Source organism: Perca flavescens, chromosome 3 (assembly GCF_004354835.1).
Source record: "Perca flavescens isolate YP-PL-M2 chromosome 3, PFLA_1.0, whole genome shotgun sequence".
Lineage (NCBI taxonomy): Eukaryota > Metazoa > Chordata > Actinopteri > Perciformes > Percidae > Perca > Perca flavescens.
In genome coordinates this window covers 15,254,529-15,277,327 of record NC_041333.1, presented here as the reverse complement: position 1 = coordinate 15,277,327, position 22,799 = coordinate 15,254,529, and the positions used below count along the sequence as shown (strand labels likewise).

At 41.7% G+C, this 22,799-nt stretch overlaps 1 protein-coding gene across 1 annotated transcript; it reads right to left on the bottom strand.

Annotated features, from left to right (window-relative positions):
* Positions 1-323: 323 nt before the first annotated feature.
* On the bottom strand, positions 324-22,075 carry ttc9b (tetratricopeptide repeat domain 9B). The gene is made up of 3 exons (XM_028573651.1): positions 21,315-22,075; positions 3,210-3,392; positions 324-1,909 (listed from the first exon to the last, which is right to left on the bottom strand). Exons 1-3 carry the CDS (start codon positions 21,769-21,771, stop codon positions 1,815-1,817), a joined length of 735 nt encoding a protein of 244 aa, XP_028429452.1. The 5' UTR covers positions 21,772-22,075; the 3' UTR covers positions 324-1,814.
* Positions 22,076-22,799: the final 724 nt, after the last annotated feature.

Below are 22,799 nucleotides of genomic sequence, written 5' to 3'. Positions count from 1 at the left end.
ATAAAGGGCAGGACGGAGAAAATAGAGGTATGAGAGAACAGTGTGGCAGCATGCCATGACAGAAAGCAATAGAGCAGACATAATCCTTATCCCAAACATCTGAAGTAACTCTCTGGAGCCACACGTTACATGCAGGAGGTGGGCTTGCACACAGGAAAGAGGAAACTGAGTTTCATGGCATCAGAGAGAAGGGAAATTAAGGTCATGCTTTCACTTCATCATCAATCCCACTTTCTGCAGAACAGCGCAGGCAGATTTAAATGTGTGGTAAGGCTATCATAAAAGCAATATTTGCATTATCAATCATTCAGCTTCACAAGTCACAAGAGAAGCAAATTATTTATGTATCTTTTGACAGCTAGCGATGGATATCCACACACATGTCCATTAATGTTGGCTAATGCTAATGCTGTGTGTTATCTGTCCTTACAGCTCTATGTTTGGAACCATTTTCAAACACAGAAGTTTTATCTATCAGCAAACTAAAGGAGGAAATCTCAAATGGCGACACTCTTGTTGAAGTGCCCTAAATCTGAGTGCTCCAAGATGGCAATCTGGACTGTCAGAACAGTATGTCTGTGATTGTTTTTCCCTGCACTAACGCTGCCCAGAGTCTCCTCGCCGTGTTATCGCTGTCTGCAAAGCTTCAGCATTAGCGATAAAAGGTTGGACCTCCGTTTAGAAACTTTAAAGTGTTTCTCGCTGTGAAACTTTAAAGTGGATTTCCATCTAGCCAACGGCGGTTGATGGAACTCCGATCCCATTGGCTATTTTCCATTGTGACATCATTAACGGGACAACAGGGAGGGGTGGGAGGGAGGGTGAGGGAGGGTTAGGGAGGGAGGGGCTTTCGACAGTCTCTACGACAACACAGAAGCCCAGAAGGGACTTTGGACAACAGTTTCAAGACACACCAGTAGCACACCTGATGACAGCAGGAACTGCTGGAGACACAGATGCCGTTAACAATCGATGAATGACTACAAGTATGATGAACACCCAAAGCAAATTAAAAACCCTAGTAACGGTTTACAAACACTTGAATTAGCCCTTGAATTAAACAAAAAAAAAAACTGAGATACATGGCATCCAGGAAAGAAAAGTAAGACAGTAGAGCAATAGATTAAGCACAAAGGCAGGCGTTTTCTTTACTTGATGAAAGATTTCCCGGGCTAGTCTGTCCCATAGTCTGCGTAAGGGGCCTGAGCGTGCCCTATTGGGGTAGGATGTACAATCAAATTGGGCTATGGTCTTGATATGTGTCACACACACCCCTCACTATCCACCGCTTATGTCCACACACAGTCCTGTCCTGTGGTCGAGCTTCCCAACCCCGATATTTTCCTCAAGAATTCGAAATAAGATGGAGAGAGAGAGAGAAGGCAGATAGAAAAAGAGAGAGCAAGAGAGCAGAAACTAAATGCATTTTATGTCTTTAAAACATTTACTAAATCACGCAAATGTCCATTATTCATAAGTATGTTTTGAAGCTCCTTTTTTCATTCCACCACGATGACCGTTTCATTTGAGTATAATACAGCGTTTCTTCTTGTCTTGTTTATGTTTGCTCGACTGTCTGCGTCTAGGGAGAGGAAACACAGCAGGGGAGAAAAGAGGGAGAAGAAGAGGGAAGAGAAGGAAAAGGAGGTCGGGTTGCAGACAGAGCTCGACATGTCTCCCGTTTTTTCGCTGGCGGGTGATTGGGTCTTCTGTCTGTGGGCTGTGCTGCTGTCAGGAGTCGATAGAGGAGGAGAGAGGGAGGATCGATGTGGGGTCAAAGGTTGAAAGGTTTAGGAGGGTGAAAAGGTCGAGGGTCAGCCCTGGGTCTCTTTGCCGCTCTCTCGTTCCCGCTGACCGCTCTTGCTTATCTTCATCTCTGTCAGCTGGATGTACCGCAGCACGTTGGTGTCTGCGATGGAGAGAGAAAATGTAGTGAATGTGAGGCAGAAGGGTTGAAATGAAAAAGAAGAGTCACATATTTGCTTCAACCAATGCAATCTCATTTATTAAATCAGTTCAATTTAGGTTTCTTTCATGTCAGAAAAATAAGCACAGCAGTGAGTTTGGTTATGACAGAGCTAAAATGCTGCCCAGGTTTCCAGATGTAAATGTTTAAAGGGATACGCCACCAATTGTTGAAATAGGGCTCATCACCCTAGCTGTAGATAGGTGGGCAAACGCATTTTTTGTGCATGCATTGTTTTAGTCCGGTGCAAAACCGGCAGCGCCGCCGCTAGTTAGCTTAGCGTAGTGAATGGAATCCTATGTTGCCGGTTAGCATGTTGTGAGTAAAAGTGAGCCAAAAAAAGACAAAAAAAACAACATAATTACTTGCACTGAGACAAAAAATGTTTTGGCCCACCTATCTACAGCCAGGGTAGACTGTGATAAGCACTATTTCAACAAACGGTGGCATATTCCTTTAATTAGTTTTCAACCACCAACCACCAAAGGCAATAGGCTAAAACCTAATGTTTTAACTGGGAATCAACTACTAATCCCATAAAGCTCTGCAGAAACATGTACACGCATACTCTCTGATATTAAAAACAGAGCTTGCAGTTAACACTCAGCTCTATTTTGTCTATCTAAACAGCCAAGCTTGTTAACTCAGACCGATGCACATGGCTCATCAGAGAACAGATGAAAAACTCTATAGTAAGTTACAGTATGTTACACAGTCCTGCCAATGGTACCATGCTATACCACTGTTGAAGAAATGTAGCAACAATGTGTCAACAAAGGCCGGGAAGAAAATAATGCTAGCAAGCACATATGGATGTAAACAATAATGTGGGTTTCAAGCTATTCCAATTCAATGCGTTTATTAGGTCAATGCTTTTTAAATGTGAATAAATGTAAACATGACATATTTCGTATTTCATTAAACATAATGTATTACGTATTTCGGGGGGGGTGGGCACATAATGTTGGTAGGGAATGTGATAATTACCCATAATGTATTATTGACCGTACAGAGCAGACTTTGGGAGACAATGGTACCAGTAGCAGGGCTAGAAGGGGCGTGCTTTTACGTTCTAAACATTAAGCTTGTGTTCTATAAGTTCACTTAACTGTAATTCAAAATATACACTTAAAATGCTATAATCTTAAAACTATAGAGTTATGCTTTAACTTGCAGTAACACAACAGTATCCGCCTCCGTCACTTGTCATGCGAGCGTAACTGAATGCACAGTTTATCCTCACCTGTGGGTTCGCGGTTCTTGGCGTCACGCAGGTAGCGTAGAGCACATTCGTAGTCGCCCAGGTGATAGAAGGCGATGCCGGCTCGGTACATGGCCTTGAAGTGGTCTCTCTGGTGGCTCAGCACCTTCAGACAGTACTCCTTCACCCTCTCGTAGTTTACCAGCTCTGACTGCAACAGACACGCTGCAGGAAAGAAGAGAGGGAACAAGTTAGTCGTTTGCATGTTGCAAATGCTTGAAACTTAATTGTAATACTGAATAATATAAAACATTTGCCTGGAGTCTCATTTAGTGAAGTTTACAGGACAAGTACGTCCCATGAGTGTAAAACAAAGACGAGGAGATTTCGCTGACATCTCACTCTGTGCCTTTTAATAGAGCCACAGTGAAATTTAGCCTCCACAGTTCCTTCTCAGGATGGCAGGGAGCTGACTATAAATAGCTAAATACTAAATGTCTCACGGCGTAGAGAAGACACAAAAAGTCGTGCAAGCAGTTTGAACCCCGGGGCAGGAGAGTAACGTCTCTATATGCTGCTGTTGAGCTCGACATGCAAAAAACAAGAATAGGAGAAACAAAATTCATCTTGAGAATGATGGCTTGAATACTGTGACTAAGTCTTATCCTCCTGATTTAGCAGATGTGTTGTGAGCAGCAGGGGCAGCCGGAGAGACGAGGAAAAGAAGGGCAGGATTCAGAGATCGAGTAAGCGACAGATACTGCAGAAGTCCTTTGGCATGAGATTTGAGCGGTGAAGTAAAGATCTGAGGCCAGGAGATCTAAAACTGAAATGACTGGCACTTTCATTTGTTGAAAAACACCATGAAGTGTAATGTGGAGTACTCGGGAAAAAGACTTGTATTTTATTGTAGTCATCAATCCTATAAATGTGTGTTGCAGCAGCATTGCGCTGTAGCGATTCTCAGCAGCTCTGAGATCAGCGTAAATCGGAATAACAGTCCACAATTGGTCCACCGAAGCCTTTAAATGCCTGCTGATGGCTCAGATATCACTTTTCCTTTGGTGACCACAAGCACTTGAGGTTTTGTTTCGACCCTACTTATTCTTTCTTTTTCTTTCGCTCCTTCCCTCTCTGCCACTGTCTTAATCTATCTGATGATACATCAAAAATAAATTCCCTCCGTGTACTCCTTTCCCACCCTGATCTGACTCCTATTTAACCCTCCCTCCCTCCCTCCCTCCCTCCCTCCCTCCATCCCTCCCTCCATCCCTCCCTCCATCCTCCCTCTTTCCCCTGAGTCTGCCCTTGACACACAGACAGCTCTGTGAATAACATGAGTCAGGCACTATTAGCTGGGAGGCAGGGTGAGTCAGGAGTGAGAGGAGGGGAGGCAGGGTGAGGGTCATGGCTGCCCTAGGAGGAGGAGGTTTATATGTGGGAGGCTAAAGTAGAGGAGAAGAGGTGGGACCTGTGGGAGACTATAGGGTGAGGAGAAAGGGGGGAGTGCGTTAAAAGCAGTTAGTGGTCCTCTACCTGTCATCTCCCCCCTGAACCTCAGAAATATACTGTAGAAGGTCTGCCCGTCAACAACGCAAGTGCAAAACACTAAATAATTCATCACGGACATCAGGGGACGGACCAATTCAATAACAATCAATGTGTTCTGGTATTTAGTGGTTGAAGTTGCAGGCGGAACATTGTGTGTGCTGTGTTTGTGTGTTTGTGTTGAGTCACTGCCTGAAGCTGTACACATGTTTGTTCTATCACGTGCAATTAAAATGGGAGGATGGGCAGCTCTGGAGTTGCCATTACATTTATAATAAAATTATAATTTAACCGTTATTACTGCCTCTTTTGTCCCCCTTTTAAAATAATACTCTATTATTACATCAATCCAAGTACATTCTAGTAGTTATGAGTCAATTATTATCAAGAGATACCTGCTGCTTAATACAGAATAAAAACGTAAAAATATGATCCATTTCTTGATGTATAACTTCTCTGCGTGTAGGTGTTTTCACAGCAGACATTTTGATTTGTCATAGTAAGTTTTCTTCATTGAAAAGCATCTACCAAAGGACTAAGAGTGGCATCATAATCTCCACAATCCCACCAACCTTTATAAGACCCTGATGAGATGTATTTGCTGAAGTGATGAACTAAAATAACACATATGCACCTTGATGATGCATTTCAACATTTTTACCTATTTAGTTAGCTGGCTTTTGCAGACTTACAAATACATGTTTTTGTTTGTTTCCTCTTATTAGTTGCCTTTCTTGTATGAAAGTTGTTATATAGAGTATTTCAAATCTACCAATACCATCATCATTAGATGGATGTACACACACACCATCTCCTTATGACCTCATAAGGAGCAAGATTCCAGATCAGCCCATCTGAGCTTTCATTTTCTCAAAGGCAGAGCAGGATACCAAGGGCTCGGTTTACACCTATTGCCATTTCTAGCCACTGGGGGACCATAGGCAGGCTGGGGGAACGCATATTAATGTTAAAAACCCTCATAAAGTGACATTTTCATGCCATGGGACCTTTAAGTAAAGCTCAAGACTCAGAGCAAAGCAGCAAGGTCGGAGCTGTTCCCCGTCTTCAGCCATCATAAGTCAGCTCTGGGAATCTGCCCTCTACCTGTCCTGCACACCTCTCTACAGACTCCACTCTTCTATTTGTTACAACCGTCCGGCTTCTCATCCCTCCACACACCCATCCTTTATCGCCCTGCAGCAGTGAAAGGCTTTCAGAGGATTCAGTTACAGTCCATAATGGCCTAATTGCTGACGTAGTTAGAGAGTTCACTGGCACTTTCACAACATAACACTAACAAACATAAGAGAGAGACACACACACACACACACACACAACACAAATACACAGTAACACAGGTGACTGCGAACTGGGCGTAAACAAGGATTGGATATAATACATGACGACACAACCATGCACACACACAATGATGACTTTAAATGAACTGTTTGATGCAAAAACATTGGTTAAAAGATACATAACTGTACAGATCTACACAAACACACACAAACACAAAGACAGTGTGCACAAGTGATGACTGGCCGGCCGCACCCTGCTGGCCCATTAAGCAGACGGATGGATGCCAGAGGAAATGTAGAGTGTGGTGAGATGCATTAAGGGTGTGATAATGACAGGATCATCAGAGCAGGCTGGGCAGGGACACAGACAGACAGAGGCCCTATAAAAGACAGCAGAACAATATCACTGGAGCCAAGGTGTCCTAGGCACTGAGAGACAGAGACATGTGAGTCCGAGGGTTCCTGGTTGTGTCCCGTATTATCATATCATCTACATTCTATATTTATTCTATATACTACTGTTCATTCTGTACATTATTCTGCACTCTACTGCTTTTACACTTCTGGTTAGATGCTATTGTGTTGTCTCAGTACCTGTACTCAATAATAAAGTACAATAAAGTTGAATCTAATCTAATAAAAATAGAGAGCCCCCCCCTTGGGACTGCAAGGTAAATCAGAGAGGATGTGTATTAACAAGAGAGGAAGACAGAAATTGTTTTAAACTTACCTCTAATCTTTTTTATTTTATTTAATAAATTACAGTCTAAATTACACTCTCTCTCAAGTGTTGTTCCATGTTGAACTATTCTGATCCTCACAATTTACATCCAATGTAGTCTTGCTTTGCCAGACCTTCCTGCACAGGGCTGCAAAGGAGGGTCTGGCTAGTCCACACAGGAATGGAGAAAAACGTGCTCTGGTTTATTGGGATTTCTTTAAGCCAATCACAATCGTCATGGGCGGCGCCATGCGCCGGACGGAGCAATGGTGCCGCTGCAAAATAGCCTCTGGAAGGAACTTGTTTTGGTGGAACATGTGTACGTTCAAAAGTTGTTTAAGTCGTGCAACAGAAAACTCAGATTGGACCGATAGTCTAGCTAGCTGTCTGGATTTACCCTGCAGAGATCTGAGGAGGAGTTAACCATAGTCCTCATAAATCCACCGGAGTTTAAAATTCCAAAACAAAGAAAGCAAAAGGTAACAGACATCTGGCCAAAAAGAGTGACATCCTGGCGGAATTCTAGCAATCCTGGAAGTGGAACATTGTGCATATAGACCTTGTCCAATGCCAATGTTCAGTGCCAATGTAGGAAGTGGTGTAGCTGTGGTCATTTTTTACTATCTTCTGATTATTAAGTGAGTAATCATTAGTTGCAGACCTGGTCACAAGCAAAATAGATTGGGAACCACTGTGATTGGGGACAGTCCATCCCATCCATGGTGCTCAAGTGTCCATCTTAAAACCACGCCAGTTCCTCGGCTGCTTTGCTGATCCTGAACTTTGATCTCTCTTAGAAAGGCAATTCCTCATCTGACATCAACAGAATATCAGATATGGCTTGCTGATTATGGTTTTGGTTAAAAATGCAGCTTTCAAACGGTCTTTTATGAGCACACTTGAGATGAGAGAGGCAGAATAATGAGGTGTGACTATACACAGGAAATCAGTGGTGCAGACAAGATAGATTTGTCTTAATGAGGGACTTGATGTGAGGAGAGGGACAAATGAGCTGAGGATTTGTGTGCGTACATTCAGTGTCAGCGTCATGAGTGTCAGTATCTCTTTCTGAGGAACGTCTATCTCCCTGCCAGATTTAAGAAGCAAAAAATAGATAAAACACAGGAAATTGGAAATAAATAGAACAAAAAAGAATGCATTTGAATTTATTAATCCAGCAAAAAAAGCCAACAGGTGCAAAGCAGCTGTCGAGTGCGAGTGTGTGAATGTGCATTTCTGTTGCTTGAATGTCGAATGATGAGGTGCGGTGAGTGGGAGTGGTTAACACATGCTCAGGAACCCCACTGGTTTGGCATCATGTCTGAAAAAACAGAGCCTGCATAGAGACTCGCTTTCATTTAGCTGCCAAAGCCTGGGAGAAATGAAAGAGAGAGAGAGAGAGAGAGAGAGAGAGAGAGAGAGAGAGAGAGAGAGAGAGAGAGAGAGAGAGAGAGAGAGAGAGAGAGAGAGAGAGAGGAAAGCTGAAATAAGACAAGAGAGACAGGGGGCGAGGGAGGACAGAGATAGAGACCGAGACAGCACTGACAAAACTAAATCCAGACATAGCCAAAGGAAAAAATTACAGAGGACAAGAGGAGGAAGATAAACAAAGGGGAGGAAGCTCCTACGATAAATGTTTTCAACTCTCTTTCTCTACATCACCATCTTCCCTCAGGACCCATGTAACCACCAGCTCCTCTCCATCACACCAGGCGCGACACCACGATCCGGCTAATTTAAAGCCACTTGTGGCCCTGCTGATTAGTCTGCTGTCCATCACCTTGTAATTAGTTCTGCAGGAAGATAATGGCAGATGGAGAGACCCATCACTCTCACACAGACACACAATCCGCATTTCCACACCCTCGTCCCTCACTCCTCCATTTTTCCTGGCATTGTCACTGTGCATCTGTACCATCTCTTCTTTACAAAATGTCACAGTCCTGCAACTGACTTATTTAAAGACCCAAATTAACTGTGCATAGTCATCATTATGAAATCGCCTCACACGTACAATCTCAGAGCAAAATCCGATCCAACATGCTGACGTCACACAGCTCTCAGACAGTGTAGCCGGTCTCGTCAGGCCCACTAAGAATAGCTCCACCCAAAGCCTTTTTGCAAAGGCCTTTCTCTGTTATTGAGAAGGACAGGGCTACAGTTCTCAGCTTGCTTTATCACAAAGGCTTGTCAGCACTGACATGACACAGCATTTACTCCACCTACAACAGACAGTGCCTGCATTATCATCTTTCTTCAATTTCCGAGAAGTTGTTGCCGCTTTTAATGTTGAACCTGTCATTTCATAGCTTGTGTGGGGATTTTTTTTCACCCAAAGCTATTTAAAGGATGCTCCCATAATGCAGCAGCTGAGTGTTTTTTTGTATCTTTTATATCACTTAAAACTTGACATAAGGATTAGGCCTATAAAAGGCTATTTACCTTAGAGGAAATCTACATAATGAATGCTGTGATTTATCATTACACAGCGATGATAAAAGCTCATCTTGTCATCAAATACCATTTCACCTAAAACAAGTGGTGCAGATGATCTCTTTGATTGTGTGTCACTTTAGCAAAAGACTACAGCAGCTCCTAACGGTATTAAAAAACCCTCATAATTACTGTCTTATTGCTCTTGTTTGACTGTGTGTTTCTCAGAGGCCTCCCCAGGCCCTTCTGAAGTAGTCGGAAATGTAGAATGCCTTACAAATGAGTCAGAGCTTTGTTGAAAGAGCATGACTATTCTGAGGAGTGCACAGTGAAAATGTATAGAGAGATACAGTGAAGGTTGAGAAGTGTGCATCCTGTATTTGTAGCTTTTGGGGGACAGGTAAATGAAGACAGGACACCTCCATAAGTGTGGTATGTGTCAATTAGTGAGCTTAAGAGATGTTGGTAGCCATATATTGTTACCTTTAGACAAAGCCAGGCTTTACATATGTGATGCTAACCTCACAGAATTTGTCTTGCCCCCCTCCAACCCTGGCATGTTGATCCCCTCATAACACTGACACCGTACGCCTTGCTAGTACATCAAACATATTAGCACGGATTACCCACAGAGCAACATTGATCCTGGGAGGAAAGTGAAGTAAAGTAGCCAGATTATTCTGCTATAGTGACGAGAATTACAGCTCTTTGGAGGGAGCTGGATCTTAAAGCTTTCCGACATTGTTCTTTTTCTCTTAGGGGGCGGGGGGTTAATCTGCGAAATAATCCACCACAATGATAGGGTAAGATTTGGATCAGATGTAATTTCATTAGGTTCATAGGTTTAGCAGCACCAAATTACTCACATTGCCAAACCTAATGTCAAGGATCAGCATTATAAACATTACACAAGGTGGCGCCATATCCCTCTGCTTTGTCAGTGAATCTACTTTGTAATTCTGTGTTATGTAAATGAAGTTGCCTTGCCTTGAATCCAATTCATGCAACACTTTTAAAACGTTTTCATTGCACAATAAAAAAAAAACAAGTATAACGCACAATGATAAAAAGAACGGCTCCCACCAAGAATGACTTCCCTTTATTCGTACGAGAAGAATTGTATCGTCCGTGAATGTAACTACACTATTCTGTAACGTTACATTTCACAGCGAGTAAGGGGCAGAGGGAGATTGACTAGTCCCCAAACAATGACTAAAACACGTTTTCTTCGTAGCTTTAGAGAACATAGTCCTAAATGAGGTGATGTAAAAACTTGCAAAACATCAGAACTTTTTAAGGGGTTTCCTTAAAAAGCTAAACAGATCAGCGACCTCGGTATATGAGCGGTTGGCAGTAACGCAACTTAATGCTGGTTGCCACCCGCCATAAAACGGAAAAAAGAAGGGACCTCAGTGCACTTGTCAGTCGGTCAGACATCACAAATGGCAGAAAGTCATAGGTGGATGGTAAGGTAGGGAGAAAAATAGGTCAAAAACTGATGGGTTTAATAACAGAATGTAAATTACTCCGATATTATGTTTAAATAATTTTTTGCTTTTACAAAATGATATAACTTTAACTTAACAACACCACAGATACACCCCCCCCCCCACACACACACACATAACAAATCCCTAATTTAACCCCTGAGTAGGAGGAACAGTATTGTTCCAGACAGAGAGGATTTTTTTTTTAGCTTTAATCACACAGTATGCTGAGTGCTCCCAGTAACGTGGCTAGGAAATCACCAACATCATAATCCTCAAACCCCAACACATGCTTCCACATCTTCTACCTTGTTCCATCAAACACCCTCCTGCTATGTTTCATACTCCTAAAATAGTCGCTGAGTCAGGATTAATGCTCATCTACTTAAATATTTATACAAGTGAGGAAGCTATCTTCTCTATGACTTCACCAAAGATGAAACCATTAAATGCTCTCCATTGCACATCGCAGTTTCCAGAGTTTAAAGATGAGCAATTTCTTCTGGTCTGTACTGTGAGCCCATGGTACTCAAGGTGGGGCTTTGTGGGGTTTCTATAGGCCTCGAAAGAAAATAAAGAACATTAGCATGTAGTCATGATTTTATTTAACTCATTACAACTGGTATAATTATTTTAAATCCTTAAGTGTCCGAGCGCCAAAAGGAGGATCCAGGACTTTCTATATTATTTTTACTCTCATGAGTAAAACCAGGGATTTAAAAAGTAGATAAGTGCAATTTAATAAAGCATAACAAGACTTTTATTGATGTTAAATCTGTAGTTGAACTCTCTGACAGAGACATAACTTTGTTGTGGCCCTTAGCTATGCCATTATCTGATTAGGGATGTCATCTATGGACACTGGGCAGACTCTTGCCTTCAGCGCAACAGATCTTTGGCTACCATTTTCTGCTGCTGTCAAACTGCTTCTACCCACTCTGAACATGCACAAGTCAAACGTTGTAAAGTAAAATAAAAGCTTGCTAATGCCAATGCTAATTTTCTCTCTCTTTTTTAAGTTTTATTTGGATAATCTATGTACGGTAGCTGTGAGAAACATGCTCTCTGCATTATACTGGCAACAAGATAGATGAGAGAGTCTTTGGAAAGGTCAACAGAAATAACTGCCAAATGGTTTGGCTCAGAATTTCATGGAGTCAGCCTTAATCTGCGAGATAGTAAAGTCTTTTCACTAAGTACCTGAAGTAAATGAATGGCTAAAGCATGAGCTTTCATAATTTCCAAAAAAAAAACAGCCATGTGTTGGCAGCCTGTTTTCTTCTAATATGGATCAGTGCTTACTGCATATTTACACATACAGCAGACACGGAGCAACATCAAGATTCATTTGGAGTCATTTTTGTACCCACCTGATGAATGCAAGTCCAATATTCACTCTCTTTTAGCTCTGTTTTAGGTCGTTACCAGCTCCTGATGCAAATATGTGGCTCTTTCGCAGCTAAATGCTCCTCTATGTTCACCAGCTAGTCGCTAAGTGCGTCTGCTGTTGGGGCTGGAAAGGTTGCGTACAGTGTGGTTTTTTGAGCTTTTTGTGCTGAAAACAGCTGCCGTCTGCGGCCTTAACCGCAGTTGGAGTGAACCAAAACAATCAGAACAACACTTATTTTTCTTCATTTCACAAATTCCGAAACAAGTTTTGGCTGAGGTAGGAAAGTTCTGTAAGGTGTATCTATAAAAACTTTGTGCATACAAGTAGTCATTTGATCCACTATTAATACACATTCATTGATTATTATTTAAATTTATATTTAAATTTCACATTTGAACTCCAAATTTTGCATTACAATTTATCTATTATTTATTTATTTGACAGCACTGATGTGAAAGTGCTGGTAAACGTGCTCCACTGAGGATCATGGTGAGTGCTGGATCAGCAAATCGGGCTTAACACAACCTTTCCATTTCACAGCCATCATAAACAGGGTGTAACAAGGACGTGTTTTCAATGTCAACCCCCGGCAGTGCATGTAACGAAGTAGGGAAAGCCCAGATAGGAACCAACATGGGCTCTTTATCAGCATGGAGCTATGGGGATAAACAACCAGTTTGTTTACTCTGCACCGTCCACTGGAGCACAGGGTGTTAGATATGAGCAAATAGCTTCAGCAAACTCTCATTACGGATGGCTTACAGAGGATGCATATTTTGCGTCTCTCTCTCTCTCTCTCTCTCTCTCTCTCTCTCTCTCTCTCTCTCTCTCTCTCTCTCTCTCTCTCTCTCTCTCTCTCTCGAAAAGGGCATCTTTTTCGGTTTTCTCTCAGCTGATGCCATGACTTTTAACTACGGACTAAAAAAAAACTTTGACTGACACTTTCAATTTATTCATAACTTCCAACTGTCAGTCCATTTCAGAAAATGATTACACTCCAAAAATCTAAATCACACACATTCATATTAAACACAACACATAGCACAAACACATGGGCACAACAAAAGCATTCTAATAAATCCCTGAGGTGTCAGCAAAATGTGAGAAGTGTAATTTTGCCAAAGGTACTTATGCAAATGTTTTATAATTTGTTCCAAGCTGGTCAGAGTTCTACTGCGAGGACATTTACAGTGTTACGCACTGTAGTGCAACCAGACCCCATGCTGATCATTTTAGGCACACGCCTTAAATACATTCATACAGCAAATAAGGTTTTACTGCAACACCGGAAAAGATCTAAACCACCTTCAGTACAGTATTGGCCAAATTATTTATCAACAACTACAATAGATTCTAGTGTCAAAATCTTTTTAGTGAAATGTATAACTATTGCCAGAGTTACCATTAATGTTGGTTACAGACATTCATGTTCCTCTCAGAATTAATTGCAATAGCATTGATGATCCCTTAACTTTTCAAGTTACACCATCATCAGGTCAAAATATTATTTTGCCAATTGATATGACCAAATATCAGCAAAACTATTGCGGATAGCTGTGTGTTTGTGTTTGGTACTAATTAGACACAACAAATAAAACTAATTCGGAATTTCCACTGGTATTGGTATGGATCGGCTTGACTCACTTTTGGTACCAGGTACTTTTCTCGATTTTGTTTTCCACTGCAGAAAGTACCACCCCATCAATGTAGGTAGGATTCTTAGCTGATAATAACAGCGCTGCCGCCTCAAACTGCAGTGACATCATCTTCAACGCAACACAAAGACAGTGTGTTCTCTCGCTGGATCCATTCATTGGCAACCAAAGGAATGTCTCTAGTTCGTAAATTGAACACGGGATAGTTAGTTGTTCACTATATAAATCTGTCTGCACCACTACGAACGATTGTAATTCTCAGAACGCCGTTTTGGGGGACTTTTTTTGTAGCTCCTACTTTAGAGAAGGTACTCTTCAAGTGCAAAAGGAACTATGTACAGTGTTTGGTCTCTAGACCATAGTCGTTTCGTCGATGATTGATGGATCACATGAGCCAATTCAGCACCGGTAACTACCCTTTTTATCTGCTAGCTAACAAGTCAGCTACTAAAAGAGTAATATTTAACAACTTAATGCTTAATGCTCTTGTCACAGCATAGAAAGCACATTGCTATCGCCAGATGAGTGAACATTTTGGTCAGTTTATTTTCTGTAACAAGTGTAGCATAAAAAACATGACGGAATTAGCTAGCTAGCTAGCTAACTAGCGGGCGGCTGGCTAGTTATCTAGCCTACTAATTCCACCATACTTTCATGCTACACTGGTTACAGAAAATGAGCCATACGGCCGCTCTTTCTACCTCATTCCCCAACACTAGAAGACAACTTTGCCGGGAGGACAGCAGATTGTAGCTAGCTAACTAGCCAGCTCCGAAGATAGACAACCTAGCTTGCGAACTGTAGTCTGCAAGCGGCGGGGAGTGAGGCGGACGGAGCGGCTAGCTTACGTATCTTCAGCATTCCTATTGCCGGTGTGAATACAAACAAAAAAAGGCCCTTGAAGGTATATAGTTCTCAAGGAAGTCTGCGAAACTGTAAAAAAACGCCTTATGTGTTCTTGTTGGATCACCACAGTATGTTCTGTCTTCCTCAATTAATAACAGATGTGACAAAAAGCATATTAAAAATATTTGCTTGTTGCCCTCATATCCTCTTCTTCTGTTTCCCTCTTGCTTTGAGTCCTTGCCTGTCTTCTTTCGTTTTCTTCCTGACAGATGACTGAATCTTATTTAATGTTGTGACAGGAGTCATGTGGGCACTGATATAAATCTGTTTGGTCTGGATTGGATTTGTCATTATCCTTCTCACAATACGAAAATAAATTAAAATGCAGCTCTAAAAACCCTCCCATCTCTACTCAGAGGTCACAAAGGCAAGCATTTTCCTCCGCTCGTTCCCTACTTGTCACCATCCTTTACGGTCGTACCCTCCCTCCACTGTTGTATAATCCCATCATATTTAAGAGTTCTGTCCAGTTTCTCCCGCTCCCTTGTTTTCTCTCCCTCCCCCATTTCAGCTACTTCATCTTTTCTACTGACTCACCCCTTCCCCCATCCACCAAATCTCTCTTTCTCAGCTGTGAGGTAATTTGAAGGGTTGGTACAGAGAGCTCAGTACAGTGTGAGTGTTACAGTAGAGGGCGTGCCAGTCTCACCCCTGACAGCAATGCCATACCATCTGCAGCCCTGGCACATGACGGCTCTCGTTCGGCTCTGGCCACCCCTCCAATGGCAGACATACAGGCACAGAGGGAGGAAAAACACCAAACAAAGCACCCCCCATCCCCCTTCTCACCCTCGGCCATGGCATTTCTATCCCTCCTCTTCCTCCGCCATCCTCCTACGAGCACATTGCATAGTGCATTTATTCTCTCCAAAGCACCAGGCATATCCTTGTCATCTGCCAACTGCTTGTATAAGACCATGCTTTCTCCTCATATTAACCCCTCTATCTCACATTTCTTCTCCCCATCTAATTTCATTCTCACTCTCCTCTTCTGCCTTTATCTCATGCACTCCACCACGTCCCCTGGTGACGGAGCTGGCAGGACATGAAAGGGAGGGGTTTTATGTTCTGTTCTGCTTTTGTAAGCAAGCCTCGACAGTTCACCAACAGTGGGTTAGAGTGAACTGGTGAAATCAACCCGTCTGTGGCGTTAAACATCACTGACATCATTTTAATACAACCCCCATCTGAAGATTGGGCTAAGAGGCTGTGATCTGGTGAGTTTTCAAGGCTGCAGAGGAAGTGCAGCTAAAGCACTACAGCTCTCTTTTGATTTATGACGAAGGTAGTGCTTGTATTTCTAGTCCAGCAAGTACACAGATTCCACAAATTCCACAACACAGGCTCATTAAATCTTTAGTATAAGGCCTATAATTGCACGTCATGGTTTAAAAGTTCATTGATGGCCTGAGGCTCAGAATATATAGGACACATAATGTAAGACACATTTACATCTGGTATTAAAATGTGTTCTAGTTATGTTGATTGTACCTGAATTGGGATTGAATCCCGATATGCAAATTAGTTAGGTGTCAACAAACATGGGGTAGCCGTCCCCGATGCATCCAAGTCAAGACATTACTGCTACTACTTGTAGCGTTTGCCGGGCTTCCTTAAGCTAGCAGGAAAAGGTTAGACCTTTCAACTTGTTGGGTGGATTTATTTCTTAAGAACATGGTCTTGCGGTACGCATTGCATTTACACCTGGCTGAGGTTTGACTACAATGCTAGCCTGACCACCTCCAAATTTGGATCACAATGTGTTTATCGAGATAACGCATCCAGATACAGATCACGTTTTTATGCCAGCAGTGAGCTGCAGCAGTTAAATAAAAAGGTGGCTGGTGTTACGAAACAAACAATTTCACTCATCCCCTCCTGCTGTGTCTCTCTTAAGGCTGTGACTTATGACTCATTCACAGATTGAGCCAGTCAAAAGGAACAAAATGAGATTCAGGCAGAGATCAGAGCAAGCAGGAGTTAATGAAAAGTGAATTATCGCTCTTACTCATACTTTTTAGTGTACATTTGAACAGATTAAAAGTTATTGTAGCTTCTAAACTGGTTGATACAAGTCTGTCTGTGTGCTGTTTATGTAAAGAGACTATGCTGTGAATGTAAAGAGACTAGATGCTGTGAAAGTGCTTCTTCATGATCAATATCAGTAAAAATCACTTATTACTGTATGTGTCTCCCAGTGTGTTGGGTGGATGGATGGCTGAGGGGGGCTGACAGGCAGTCTGCCTCTGGCCAACATGTTGCACCACTGTGAACTGCGACAGACACAGACCTTGGTGGTGGTGGTTTAACCCATTTAGATACAGCCCTGCATGGATACAGAGACTCGGGGTGTCTCCTTTACAAGGCCAGCAAATAGGACATTCATCATCCATCGTCTTTCGGTTTGACAGAATCAGGTAACATAGCTGTCGGTGCTGAGACTAATTTTTTTTTGCACATTACGTTTTGCAAGTACTCTTATTTTGTCTTGTTCTGAATGAAAGAGTTTAAATTGCAAAAGTATTAAGGGAAATGTACAGTTCTAGGTGTTTTCACTGTTGATTTGTTTAACTTTTTCATTGTTTTTTTAAGTTCAATAATTGCAACATCTTTCCGAAATTCAACGAGTAATTGTGATAAATAATAGTGATTTCAACATTGATCAAAATAATCGTAATTATGATGTTTTCCGATAATCGAGCAGCTCTATTTTCTCTGTTGGTGGCATCTTTCCTATAACTATCATCTCGTTCATTGCTGAATTATTTCCTTTTTTTGAGAACACATTTAGTCTCTCTCTGCTCTTCTCTAATCCTCCTTTTTATATATTTTTCTCCCCTTACATCTTCCTATCTTATGTTTTGGATCAGTGAGCTGAGCTGGTGGTTGAGTCACCCAGCATTCATTCAGTAGCTGAAAAATACCCATCACAGATTCCTTTACCTAAGGTGATGACTTTAAATTGCTTGTTTTATCCGACCAACAGTCCATAACCCTAAAATGTTCAGTTTACTATCACATAAAACAAGGGAACGCAGCAAATCCTTAAAACGGACACGCTACAACCAAAGAATAGTTGTCATTTTTGACTGAACAATTACTTATATGGTAATCCAAATAGTTTTTGTTGATTTGCTAATCGATTGATAGACACATCTTTTCAGCTCTAATCAAAAGTAAAACTACTTATTGCAGAAAAATGGCCACTGTCAGTGTTATTACTCTACAAAATATTACTGGATTATTATAAAAGTAGTATTTTACTGTTGTCGTTAAACTACTTTATATACTGTTGGGTAATTTAAGTTATAACAATGCATCACATTTCATGAGCTCGTCATATGTTATGGATGTCATATCTTGATTTGTAAACTACGGTATTTACTATAGCTGTGAATATAATGCAGGCTATATATATTTGAAAATGTTCCTCGGAAATGTAGTGAAGTAGAAGCATAAAGTTGAACAAAATGGAAATACTCAAGTAAAGTACAACTACCTCAAAATCCCCATAGCAAAGGCTTGCCCTCATTACAACAAAGTCCTGAAGACAAGAAAACACACACACACACACACACACACACACACACACACACACACACACACACACACACACACACACACACACACACACACACACACACACACACACACACACACACACACACACACACACACACACACACACACACACACACACACACACACACACACACACACACACAACAATGGAAAGGGACTTGACTGTTGCTCTATCATGCGTTAGAGTGAAAGGAAGCAGAACTCTGGGTAACCAGGTGGAGCCGCACAACAAACACCTTCAGCAGGATTACTATGCACCCAAGGAGTCACTGCTTGATTTCAGTCATTGTGAGAGTTAGTTCTGATTTCTTTTTAAAAAGACATCTCTCTTATTAAATTAACTACCATTTGTATGTTTGTTACATATAATCACAGATAAGGCCAACATGGACCACAATAGCTCATTAGTAAACTTGAATATGAAATCTATAACATTTTCTGAGGATTTAAAAAAAGTGCGCAAAGATATTCAGAGTTGGGTGGGAGAACATAATCTGAAAGTAAAAACATTATGGTGTATGATTTGGACATGAGAACCAAGAAATCTCAATATAAGTAATATGAGTAATGGAAAGATGACGATGATATTGATGAGATGATGTTGAATTCAGACCAAGGTGGAGTATTCCAGTTTTAGGTGCATCATTAAAAGGTAAAGCTGTACTGTTTTACATTTATCTTTTTTGTAAACCAATGCTATGAAAAGACCAAAACCAACAGTTAATTGATCCTACTAGCAAGTTTTGCCTGTGTAGCTAAAGACTCTGCGCCACAGAGCTCCATTGCTGTACAAAAACTATCAAAACGTACTACAAAACACACCAATGAGCAACGCAGTTACACTGAGTCACACCGTCCTGCTGCTGTAAATATGCACTAGAGCACCAAATGTGTAGGCCTATTAATCCACAGCTTAACATAGTCGCCAATAAATGCACTATTTACAGTACTCTTGTTGAAGTAGTGTTTAATAAAAACCACAGTGCCCAGCTGTTTTGGGAAATTACTTTATTTAAAAAAAAATTAACTATTTGCTTATGAGCAGTTGTCTTTAAAATATTTCCATTCTCAGTAGAAACCAATAGGCTTGGGTGTGAGACACATAGGGGTGGAAGGTTGATAAGTACTGAGAAACAGACAAACACGTTGTTGGTTCTATTTTTTAATGGGATGTGTGGCATTTTGAATTTAGATACCCATAAAAGTAAAACCATAACATGACATAAATATAAGGTTTATGGAGGTTTAAGCTTAAGGACGTGGCATAATGTGGAGCAGACGTCTTCACACTTTAAAATGGCTTTGCATATCAACAGGAATATCAATATAAAGATTGTATAAACCACCCATATAAACATCTCATTCAGATTAAAGCACATATACATTCATGTAGTTAATGTAAACACAGTCATTGATGGCAAAGCAGGGTTGAAGTGAGGTTTCTTTGTGCGCGCGCACATGCTCCTGTTTGAAGCAGCAGTGAGGGGACGGTATGAGCCGTAATAATACAACAACAGGGAAAAGGCCCGGTGATGGTTGCCATGGTAGATATGGTCCCATGTCGCATGCTAGCAGTCCTTTCCTCCCCCTCTTCTCCCCTCTCTTTTCCACAGCTCTCTACTATTCCTCTCTTATACCACTCTGACTTCTTTGTAATTTCCTGCACATATCTACTAATTCTTCCTTCCTGTTCCTCCCCCAATTCTCCTTATTTTCCACTCCCTCCCCCCATCCTTTCCTTCACGCCACAGTGGCCTCCCTACAGGCTCAAGACAGGGCCCTGAATGCTGCACAGAACAAGGAGACCTTCAATGCATCGTGGCAGGCTGACAAAGCAGCACCTGGACACGAGCAACGAGACACAACATCACCACTGCCACTGTCATGACCCAAAATCACAACATTCTTATGGGTAGTGATGTCTTATAAATTATGTAATATAGCACCATCATCATCTCACTCCCGGAGGTCAACAATAATCATGATCTGCTGCTCACTCTGCATACTGAGCACATACTCTAGTCATAATTATGTTTTTACAGCAAAGCTACAAGCAATATAATATATACAGTAAATCATAATACACTATTTTGTTGTTCAAATTAATACCACAAAATAATAACACATATTACTTCTTGAATACTCTGAAATATTGAAAATCTAGCTTGGTGATGATCAACAGTAACTGATAGATGATTGATAGACAAGTTTCTTTTTTCAGTATCTCTATATTGAGCATAGATCCTGTCCAATAATGAAAATAATTAAGTTTTATGAGTTTAATAGGCCTATTTTTTGGAGCACCCATATAGGCTATGGAAACTGAGTGCAGTAACAGTTAAAAATACATTACATGTCATTTAGCTGACACTTTTATCCAAAGCGACTTACAATTAATATGTCAGAGGACGCACGCCTCTGGAGCAACTATAGGGGTTAAGTGTCTTGCTCAGGGACACATTGGTTGATGTATCGCAGTGGGAATCGAACCCAGTGTCATATCCACTGCGCCATCACCACCCCCAATAGAGTATCACTAGAGTGATAGAGCAGTATGAGTAAATCTTTTCTGTGCTCAAGGAGGTCAGTTAACCCTGTAGTAAAGTCACTGCAAAGTGGTGCCACAGCCTTACATCACCCATTGGATGGTTGATGGTCAACTCAGACCCCCTTGTGAAATGTTGATGTTACAACACGACAGCGTGGTGAACTTGTCTCATAGCCTACATAATGAAAACATGCCTATATTTCTTCTAGCATAAGGCTTTTGGCCATGTGGCTTTATTTATAAATTGTCTTTTTATTGTATTTTTCTAAAAGGAAAAAGATTACACATTATTTGAAAGGCTGTAGAAGAGCCATGTCAATGACTTAATTAGGTCACTGTAGCCTACTAATTTGGTCAGACAGCATACACATCCCCTCGTAATATAATATAAAATTCTCTATTTAATCAGCACCAACACAACATGATCTATTCCAGTGTTCTCACTTAGTGTTATTTCACCTGCCTCTGCACAACACCAGCACCTGCAGAAATAGCTACAACCTGCAAGCAATGGTGTCAGCAGTATAGGCTATAGGTTACGTACGGGTGTTTTTGCGGGGGTGTATCAGTGCTGCTCACCTGTCAGGCTGTCGTAGCACTCGATCTCGGTGCTCTCCACGGCTCTCCGCTGTTCCTCGGTCAGCTTGGTCGAGGGTTGGTTCAGTAGGTTGACCTCGGAGCCCGTCGTCCCGTCGACAACATGCACCCCTTTGAGTTGCAGCAGCGCCCGGTGGTACTTGCCGATTGCTTCCCGAAACTTCTTCTCTTTGTAGCAGCGGTGACCCTCCACCTTGAAGTCGATGGCTTTCTTGATATTCGCCTCCATCTCCATTTCAGCCGAGCCGGCTTTATACCCACCGTCTCCTGCGGCGGCCGCTGCCAGGCTCCGGCCGCCGGTTTCCGGGTAGCTTTTGATGCTCTTTATCGGGTGCTGTTTGGCTTCCATGTCTCTTAGTGAAAGCGCCGGGAGCGGGCCATGGTGCTCGGACTCGAATGTGTGTTTTGTTGGGGAGGACCGGAGCAGCGTGCTGTGCATAAAGGATGTGAGATGAAGCGGCAAAGACTTCTGGGCAGGCAGCGGCACCGGAGAGAAGACGAGCCGAGAAAAACAGCCGAGAAAACGGCTTCAAAAACGTCCACGCTTTGTTAACTTGTGCTTAAAGAATGAATGTAGGCTAAATGATGTTATAAAAAGAGAAATAAGACTTAAACAGCTGGCAGAAACATCTTATTTCCCAATCGTCGAAAACAAATGATTCCTCGTTCTGGTCCCCTCGCGGAAGGATGCTCGAGTGGATTTCTATGGTAGCAACCTCCAAGGCACGCGCAACTTCAGCACCACAAACAGCGCACACACAAGATAACCCCTGCCGCACAGCATCGTGGGAGAAAAAAAAAAAAAGTCGTGAGGTGTTGCTGCAGTCCAGATTTTACATGGCAAAACCGAGGAAACGTACAAAAATCAATCAATCAAACAAACGACACTGCACTTTGGTCAACTGGTAAATCAGGTGTAGCCTATGGATTATAATAATAATAATTATAATAATAATACGTATAGGCCTAGCATATCTGTCCATAAATAATAGCTTGTTTGCATATTCATTGAGCTGCGCCCTATTGACACCATTCACAGTCCTCCTATATTTACTATAGCTATTTAAATGATTAGCCTAATTAATAGCATTACAAAATATTGCACATTACGTCACTCCTATTGTTTGGAAGAGGCCAGTCTTTATAATAATTTAAAAAAACAGGCTGATACTGGCTAATTCAGCTTGTACTTTAATTTATATCCCCTCTAACATTCGATTATGGCCAAACAGGAGCGTCTGATGACTTCAGCTGATAAGGTTTTCAAGGAGATGGAGACGGACAGCAGGAGGCTGCAGGGACCAGAGGAGCAGGGAGAGAGCGACCCCAAGGGGTCATAGTCTCAATTACACTCATTTTGATAGGCTATGTGGCTAACCTTCAGCCCACCAGCCAATCATATCTCAGTACAGATTACACATTCTTCTCTGCTAAATTGTGTAATTTTTGCAGGGTTGTTACCTCGTT

Bases quoted from the DNA above. Each gene is read 5' to 3' on its own strand.
- ttc9b (XM_028573651.1), bottom strand. From the start codon at position 21,771: ATGCACAGCACGCTGCTCCGGTCCTCCCCAACAAAACACACATTCGAG. The intron at 3,393-21,314 runs GTGAGCAGCACT...TCTTTCCTGCAG, and splicing joins GTGCTACGACAGCCTGACAG to CGTGTCTGTTGCAGTCAGAG. The intron at 1,910-3,209 runs GTGAGGATAAAC...TCTCCATCGCAG, and splicing joins CAAGAACCGCGAACCCACAG to ACACCAACGTGCTGCGGTAC.